At 56.7% G+C, this 9,017-nt stretch overlaps 1 protein-coding gene across 5 annotated transcripts in view; it reads left to right on the top strand.

Moving 5' to 3' along the window:
• Window positions 1-368: 368 nt before the first annotated feature.
• The window catches only part of RAPGEF1 (Rap guanine nucleotide exchange factor 1), a 134,582-nt gene continuing 125,933 nt past the window's right edge, over window positions 369-9,017 (top strand). For 2 of the 5 annotated variants that reach the window (XM_078061928.1, XM_078061926.1), the window contains exon 1: window positions 369-567. In XM_078061928.1, the coding sequence (XP_077918054.1) occupies window positions 507-567 (61 nt within the window). In that variant the 5' untranslated portion in view covers window positions 369-506. The remainder of the gene's footprint in view (window positions 568-9,017) is intronic. The other 3 variants (XM_078061931.1, XM_078061937.1, XM_078061939.1) reach the window with 3 other exon arrangements.

The following is a 9,017-nucleotide window of genomic DNA, read 5'->3' as shown; positions in this document are numbered from 1 at the left end:
TCGAGCCCGGTGGCGGTGCGGGCTGCGTGGCTGGCAGGGGTGCTGGTGCGGGTCGGCCCCTCGCCCTGGCGTGGAGACTCCGGACCGGCAGGGGGCGCTGCGTCCCAGCCCGGGGGTGGGCCCCGGCCGGCTCCGGGCCGGCAGGGGGCGCTGGGCTCGCGGCGGCGTGGCGGGCGCCCGGCAGGTGGCGCTCTGGCCGCGGCCGAGGCGGCCGAGGCGGGCGGCGGCGGCGGCGGCAGCAGCGGCAGCGGCGCGGCGCTGCGGCCGGCTCGCGGGGCCCGGGGAAGCGGCGGCGGCGGCGGCGGCGGCAGCGGAGGAGGCGGAGCGGCGGCGGCTGGCGGCGGGAGCGGCGGCCCCGGGCGGGCGGGAGCGCCGCTGGCCGAGCGCACAGGCCGCGGCCCGCGGAGCCCGCCATGCCCGCGCGGGTCTGAGGCGCGGCGAGCCAGGGCCGAGGCGAGCGGCGGCCGCGCCGGCCTGTGGCCCCGCAGCGGCCGGGCCCGGGCCCCATGAGCGGCGGCCTCGGCCTCCGGCGCAGCCCGGAAATGTCCGGCAAGCTCGAGAAAGCAGGTGAGCGCGGCGCGGACCGCGGGCGGGGCGGGCCTGCGGACGCGCGGGCGGCAGGGGCGAGCCGCCGCCCAGGCCCGGGGCCCCGCCGCCCCGCAGGGGCCGCCTCGGCGCGCCGGCCTGCTCGCGCTCCCGGGCCGGCGGGCCGGCGGGGCGGCGGGGCGGCGGGTTCGGTCCCGCGGGGCGGCGGGGCGGGCGGCGGACGGGAGCCCGGCCGCGAGGCTGCCGTGCGCGGGGGACGGAGCGGAGCCCTACAAGGTGTCACTCGCGCTGCGCCCCGAGTGTAAATGGAACCAGAAGTAGCCACTTGGCCGGCTGCGGAGGAAGCGGGCAGGATGTGTCTGGGCGCCTTCGGGGCTCGCTCGCTTTCCCCGCCGGCGTGGAGCCGAGCTCTGGAAGCAGGGCCCCGGGGAGCCTGCGGCTTTGGGGGCGAGGATAACCTCATCTCTTTGTGTTCCTAGACGTCTCGGAGAGCAGCTTTCCGGTTCCCGGGCTTTGAAAGCCCGTGCTGGGCATGGAGTCCCCGAGGACTCCGCTAGGGCTGATGCCTCCGGCGGGCCCGGGGCGAATCCCTGGGTCCCAGCTGAGATGGGCGGGCAGGCCGGGCGCCAGTGCGGGGGGCACCGTTGCTTGTCATAGCCTGGGCGCCAGCTGAGCTTGGCGGCCGACATGTGCAGGGCAGGCTTTTAGGGGCTGCAGGGGGGCGGGGGGCGTTGATTTTGGAAGTTGCTCGTGCCTCCCAGGTGGAGCCAGGATACTCTTCCGAGAGGGGCCGCAGGAGTGGACTCAGACGGCGGAGGGGACTGGCAGCCTGTGGTGGAAGCGCAGGAAGGAAGTTTTCCGTTGCCTTTATTGAGGCTTTTCTATGTATCGGGCGCTGTGCTGAGCACCTGCCATGCGTTGCTGGGTAAATCCTGCAGGTTCTCCGTGAGAGAGGAGTTGGTCCTGGTTTTACAGGCTCCAGCCGGGCAGCGGGTTCCCTTAGGCCACCCAGCGGGAAGGCAGCAGCCGAGGGACTGGGAGCCTGGCTCCGTTCCTCAGGGGCAGGGCCCTGGGTTTCAGGGCTGTTTCTTGGGTGTTTTTCTCAGTTTTTCAGTCAGGGCCATGCCCGGTGACCACGGGCTGCTTCTCTGCCCACGTGCCAGCCCAGAAATATCTTGGGTTAACTTGGACAGCATTTCTCAGAAACTCCGTGAATAGCATCTCCGCACAGTACTGTGGGGGAAGTTGGATTATTTATTTTACATATAACGTTAATGGGGGTTTTGTTTGATCATAAAGATACGTTCATTGTCAAAAACGTGAAAGTTGCGGCAAAGTAAAAAGCGAGCTGAAAAGCACCTGTCATCCGGTGAGCTGCTTCCCACAGCTCAGACGGCTCAGATGAGATGAGTCTTTGTGTTCTGCGCTACCTCGAGCGGGGAGGCCTGAGGCCCGTTCACTGCAGCATGGGTTCTCCCTTGGCCTTCTCTGGGCACCTCCTCCTGCGGGGGGCTGCAGCAGGTGCCAACGCCAGCAAGTGCCTGCTTCAGAGAGGCTTGTCTGAGGCTGGAAGAGCCGGGCCTGGGCACAGGAACGGGGGGCTTCATCGACGAGGCAGTGGGGGAGGCCCTTTGTGCTAGGCTCCAAGGAGAGGGTAGGGGGTCCCCGGGTGGACTGGAGACGGGGGAGAGGGCAGACTAGAAGGGGCTGACCAGGGGCTGTGGGAAACTCCGGAGGCAAACGCGTTGGGTGAGAGGCAGCCAAGCAGGCAAGCTCTGAGGTTGGCAAGAGCAGCTGGCGCTTCGTGTGGAGCTAGCAACAAGTCCATCCTCGCGGTATAAGGCCTTTGGCTGTGATTCACACACCGTCATCAGGGGAGATTAGGACACTCCCGGAATGAAGGGTACATCTTCCTGGTGGTTCCTGCTGATCATTGTAGGTGGACTTCCCTTTGCGTTTCCACGAGATTTCTGTGGGAGTTTTCTGAACAGACCTCCTCCTCTTAAGTCACCAGCAGAGTGTTTCATTCAAAGGAAGGGTCCTTGGGTGAAGCAGGGCCTCCTGTTAGCAAGTGAACAGGCTGGTAAGTTTTAGACCCTGGTACCCAGCACGCAATCACTGTCAGCCTCTGGGGGAGATCTTGAGTCTGCCCTGCTGCTCTTCAGTGTACTGACTTATTCATTCATCAGTGCCTGGCTGTGGGAGGGGTCTCGCACACTGCCTTCCTCTGAGAGCCTACTAGGGGACACAGAAAGGCAACCCTCAGTTCATGCTGTCCCTGGTCATCTCTGCTCCAGGCCCCATGCAGGATCGACACAGTTTGGGTTCCAGACAGTGGCGGAGGGTCAACTTGCTGGCTGGTGGGGGCCCGCCCAGTGAGGCTTGGTGGAGGAGGGTTGAAATTGGAGGACCCAGGAGGAAGGCTAGGGTCGAGGCTGATGGATCAGGGAGCTCCCTGGGGTGAGCTTGTGGGTAGGCCTAGCAAAGAGAAGAGGCTCTTCCCTAGGAGCTAAGAGGGACCTGTTTTGAAAGACCACACTGGCAGGAGATGGGCGTAGGTGCTCCAAGGCCACTTCGGAGGAACCAGTGAACGTGGGTTCCTACAACGCTCCGTGGGCGGGGGCCCCACCACTCCCGCTGCCGGCCTCGGTTCTGATTCCTGTTTCCCACTTGGGCTGTTGACATTTGAGTCTGCATCCCCTTCCTTGGAGAAACCATTTGTGTTTGTTTGCTTTTCCACTGGACTTTGAAATCTTTGCCCCATTCCTTCATTGATTCATTCCTCAGTCCCTCCGCTCAGCACTGATTTGGCACCAGCTCTGTCAGGCTCCGCACCAGGCCCTGGGGATGTAGCGTTGAACTCAGCAGACATCCCAGTGTAGCCCAGGCACCAGCTCTGGCAGTGGGGGGAGCCCTGGGGAGCTTAGGGGGGGTCCCATCAGACTGATGGTGGGGGTGGAGTCAGGGAGCCAGCCCTGTGAGGAATTGAGATTCAAGGTGAGACTCGGAGGCTAAGTCGAGTTAGCGGGGCACAGCGGAGGGATGGGGAAGAAAGTGGCTTCAGTTCTCCTCACCGTGCTCATCAGAATCTCTCTTGCTCATTCGTGCATTCATTCCTTCGTCAAATAGTTTATCCAGCATCTCCTAAGGGCCTGGACCTGTTCTGGTCCTTGGAATACAACAAAGATCACTGCCTCCTGGGCCTTACGTCCTTCTAACTGGGGCAGACAGTCAAAATAGACATCACGAAGATGTAAATTATGCAGGTTTTTGTTGTTGTTGTTTGTTTTTTAAATTCGCTTTCCCTGGTCTGTGTTCCCAGCAGGCCCATCCGTCTAGGAGTTTTATCACTCACCGAGCCCCTGGCCAGTTCTGTAGGCTCCCCGTGACCCCGAGCTGTCACTGGGGCTGATGTGGTGGCATTCTGACCCGGGCACCACCTGAGGAACAGAATAACTTTGGGGTCTCTGACTCAAATGTATGTGTTTCAAATGTGTGAAGAGGCTTTTATTAAAAAGAAGATTGCTTGCTGACCGCATTCACAGTAACTTTCTGTCGTTACGTATTTTGTCAAAACAGAGGAAAAGTTCAAGTCCTGTCACATGAGGCAGTAGACTTTTTCGGCCGAGGAAAGAGTCCTTGTAGATCAGCAGTCAGTGTATTTTGATCAATTTTAAATTTCTTTCAAATTTCACACTTCCTTTTTTCCCACAATTAACAGTCTCTGTGGTCAAAATGAATCCAGTCAACAAATACAACATTTTTATGGCCCCCGGTAGCCCTTCATTCACTCACACATTCGACACTTACTGAGTCCCTCCTTGTTGGCAAACACTGTGACGCATCACATGGCACAGAGTCCGCAGGAGACTGGCCCTTCCAGGGTCACAGTCCAGAATAACATCAGAATGGTCTTGGACGTTTCTGCAGTGTCCTGTGGTTTTGGGAATGCATTGAGAGCCTGCCTCATTTCACTCCTTCCTCAGGGCCGGCCCCAGAGGCAGGAGCAGGGCTGGTCATGTCCATTTTGCACCTGAGGGCAACTAAGATCCGGGGAGGTTTGGCCACTTGCGCGGGGCTGCAGCTTCATTGCGGGGAAGTGGGGAACTGACCCCGGGGGTCTCCAGCCACCTTTCTGCCTTCACAGAGCACCGCTTAGGGCCTCCGTGGTGCTGGACACACAGCAGCTTTTCATTTTTTTTTAAGATTTTATTTATTTATTTGACAGAGAGAGACAGCGAGAGAGGGAACACAAGCAGGGGGAGCGGGAGAGGGAGAAGCAGGGAGCCCGATGCGGGGCTCGATCCCAGGACCCTGGGACCATGACCCGAGCTGAAGACAGACGCTTAACGACTGAGCCACCCAGGCGCCCCTCCATCTTGATTCTTGTTCATGTTTCTACGTTTCTTTTCTGATCTTAACCAAAGTGGGGGGCGCCTCAGTTAAATGAAGGTAGGCCCAATGCAGTCTTTAGGCTGCACATGAGACTAATGATAGCACTAACATTAGCAGTCCTGTAAGGAGATGAATAGCATGAACGCAGGTGATGTTTCACAAAATTAGCCACAGCAACCCCAAAGGTGTCCTGGTCTCCTGAGCAGCTCTGGGCAGAGGTGGTTTGAATGGGATTCCTTGTAGCCGACAGACCTGATGGGAGGCCTAGAAAGATGAGTCATGTGTGAGCTTGCAGAAAAATCATTTCCCAAATTAGCCCGGGTTGGAGAATGCCTTGAGCACGGGGCTGCGTCTTACCTCAGGCCAGCTGGCTGTGTTCCCCGTTGCCATAATAAGATGACGCCCTGGAAAGAGCAGTGGAGCCCGGGAAGCATCCGAGCGACCGGGCGCCGTGCTGCTGGGACAGGTGTTCCTCTGCTTCGGCACCCACCTTGCCCCAAAGCCTCTTTTATGATTAAAAAAACAAACCCCACAGTTTGTGAGTTATTAAGGGATCTGTCATTTTAGTTTCTGGCTATTTGTTTCAGGCCCTTTGACTAAAAATCTGAGGCCCGTTATCATGACCTTGAGCAGCTCTTTCCCTTTTCTGGGTCTCATTTTCTCGGTCAGTGCTCTGAGGGGGCAGACTCTCAAATTAGTGCTTCCCTGTTTTGCTTGAAAGCAGCAGGTCCTTTTCTGTACGTGCGAGGGCCATGAGATAATGGGCAGTGGGGAGCCCCTTTGAGGACAGTGAGGCCTGTGCTCAGCTGTGGCCCCCGAGGATCCTCCTTGGGCCCCCCACCAGGCAGTGTGGACACCCACTTCCTGCACGTGCTCGGCCCGCTCTGCCAGAACCAGCTTCCTCTGGACTCCTCGTGCCTCCTCTTCCTCCAGCAGATAACGAATTCCACGGGAGGCCCCAAGTAAACACCTGGGTGGAATGGTGTTGTTTAGCTCATTCAGAAACCAGAGCTTCGCTTTCCTTCCTGAAAGTTAAAAATCAACAAATAGAGTCTTGACGAGATCGTTAGCTTCTTGAGGGAGTGTGCCTGTCTGGCCCCCACGGACTGGCCGTCGCTGAGCCCAGTGTGTGGAGAAGGTGCTCAGGAACTACTTGCTGGAAGAACGAAGGAGTTGAGTTGATACTATCATAGAATGAACTTAGGTCTCTGATTCCAAGGCTCAGAATTATCTTTTTTTTTTTAAGATTTTATTTTTAAATCATCTCTACACCCACTGTGGGGCTCGAACTCACAACCCCAAGATCAAGAGTCACACACTCCATTGACTGAGCCAGCCCAGCGCCCCCAAAATTACCTTTAAATGGAGCTTATTCTGGGTTTTGAGTTGCCAGTTAGGTTGTTTCTTGGTGAATTAGTAGGACCAATAATCTTGACCGGGATCTGCAGATAGTTGGGGCTTTGTGTTAACCATACACGTTGATGGCCGTTTTAGTGTAGTTTCCTGAGAGTTCTCATGGTGAGGCTGAGATGAGAGTCCCAGAACACTGTACTGAGAAAGCTCTAGGACGCGGGGAGAGACTGAGCCACACTCAGCTCTGACGCCGTGACAGTCCGGCAGCTGCTGATCGTGCGGACGGTGCGGGTCTGTGACTCCGCCTTTCATTTACCGACCACTGTATATGCCGGTCCTGCTCAGCCGGCTGCCCACAGCGAGGCCACGATTAGAGTCCCTGTGCCTGCTTGTTATTTTTTTCAGTTGGCCTCTGAGTGTTATTTAGGACACGCCGCCTGCACCATCAGGTCTGTTTATGGTACACGCTCCCCGAGGGGGTAGGAGAGGTGGGCTGGCGGGGTTCTCCTGCCCCCCCTCTTCTTCTTTGTCAAGGGGCTTAGGCAGAGTCTCTCATGTCATATTCTCCTCCTCTGTGGGTGAAGATGTAGTCGAGAGGTTTACCGACTGGACTGAAAGTCTGCATCTGATGGCCACCTTTTTTTTTTTTTTAAGATTTTATTTATTTATCAGAGAGAGAGACAGGCAGGCAGAGGGAGAAGCAGGCTCCTTGCTCAGCAAGGAGCCGGATGTGGGACTCGATCCCAGGACTCTGGGATCATGACCTGAGCTGAAGGCAGACACTTAACCAACTGAGCCACCCAGGCGCCCCTGATGGCCACCTTTTTCTTCCAGGCTGTGCTTCAGAAGACCCATGATGGTGCTCTGAACCAGAGTCCTGACCTGCAGTCCGGACTGCGTCTTCCTAAAATATGGTGACTATCTCTCAACAGCTTAGACCCTCTGTTCTCAGTAGTTCCTTACAGGTGACCTTTCTCTTTGCTTCTCACTGGCTTGTTGGCCCCACCGTCATTTCACTGCAAATTAAGTTTTGTGATCAGGAAACTGCCCCACTTTTAGAGCATAGAAGACATGGAGCTGTCGAGCACAGGGTGCGTGTGGTGCTTCCCAGGCTGGGAGACTAAAGTGCAGCGTTCAGGCATCTGCCTTCTGGCCTTTCAAAAATGTGTGCCATCGGTGTGGTCTTGACAGGTGTGGCTCCCAGCCGCACGCCGTGCTGTTGAGAACGGCAGCCCACCCGTGGCCTCCCTGAGCGCGGGCGGGTGACAGCGGCTGCCTTGGGGAGAAGGTGGGTGCGGACGTGGAACGAAGGAGAGACAGCCGAAGTCCGCTGGAATGGGATGGGTCCAGACTGCCACGTAGTTGGCCCAAAACAAGCAAACAAAAAATCAGAACTTCTGTTTGGAAACAAGGGTTGTGTTTATCTGCTGGTTATGGATAATCACATGTGCCCCTCTCCTTCATGCGACTGCTTGTGAATAAATAGATGGCTGATTGTCCGTGGGTCATGGAACTGGCGACTCTCAGCTTCTCCTCTCAGTAATAAATGCAAATAGTAGCAGCTCACTTTCATTGACCACTTACCGCGTTACCCGTAGCAGGCTCTGTGCGGCGTGTCACACACGGTCTCATTTACTACTTACAGAGGGGCTTCTCATTCTGCAGAGCAGAACATGGAGACACAGAGCTTTTGTTTTGTGCGTCGGATCCTGAGATCGAGAATAGCTGAGATTTGCCTGTGGTCACATGCCGAGTGGGGGCCAAGTCGGGACCTCAGCCCATAGGACTACTTCCCATTTATCTGTATTTTCATTGGCTGTGAGGACATGATTTTCTCGACTGTTGTGACTTGGGTCGAAATGAGCCTCCACGTTTCCAGGGACCCCTGTGCCACTGAGGCAGCCGCTGTGCTGGCAGGGCCGCTAGATAAGGCTGGAGGGGATGTCGGAGGAGACAGTGGTGCAGGCTCTCCTGCCCCAGTTCATGAGGGGCCGGGAAGCCCGGCTTCATGCTGGGGGACCTGGGGCAAATGGCGTAATCTTTCCGAGCTTCTGGCACCCCTGTTGTAACCTGATGGGGTGGACAAACCCATCTCAGAAGGCTTTCTAATGCTGGTTCCTTGTGAGCCCCGTCTGCAGTATAAAGGGGGAGTTGGATGTATTGGGTTGTTTGTTGGTTTTTAATGACAGTGATATTTCGGGACACTTGACTGTCATCACAGTAAAACTTACGTAATCCTTTATAGCTTTCAAAACACTTTTGTAGACATGGGGTGTTTGTTTGTTTGTTTTTGCTGTTGTTAGGGTTTTGTTCTTTGGTTATGATAAGCTTTTGGATCACGGTGTTTTTTCTCTGTGGAAGAGGACAACAGCTCACAGTTGCTGGGTACTTCCGTGTGCCGGGCGCAGTGCTAGGAGCTTTACCTTAAGAGAGTGTATGATTTTAGTAGTTCTGTTCTTATAAAGAGTGAAATGGCAGGTATTGTGCCCATTTGACAGTTGAAGAAAGGGAGGCGGCAGGGCGAGAAGTGACTTGCTGAGGTCACCTGCTGAGTGAGAGGCAGAGCCAGTTGGGGACCGTGGGTTTCTCTCATTGCTTCTCTTCCCCTCTTCCTCTGCATGTGTTCCACGGACCCAGGGTCTAGTGCTGGTCCTCTACAGAGCCACCAGGAGGCTGGCATGGAGCCACCCTCAGTGTCTTTTGTTTGGGGTCCCCTGGGGCTT

The sequence above is a fragment of the Halichoerus grypus genome, chromosome 14, assembly GCF_964656455.1.
Source record: "Halichoerus grypus chromosome 14, mHalGry1.hap1.1, whole genome shotgun sequence".
Classification (NCBI taxonomy): Eukaryota; Metazoa; Chordata; class Mammalia; order Carnivora; family Phocidae; genus Halichoerus; species Halichoerus grypus.
Note: the sequence above shows the minus strand (reverse complement) of the source record. Positions and strands in the feature narration are given on the sequence as shown.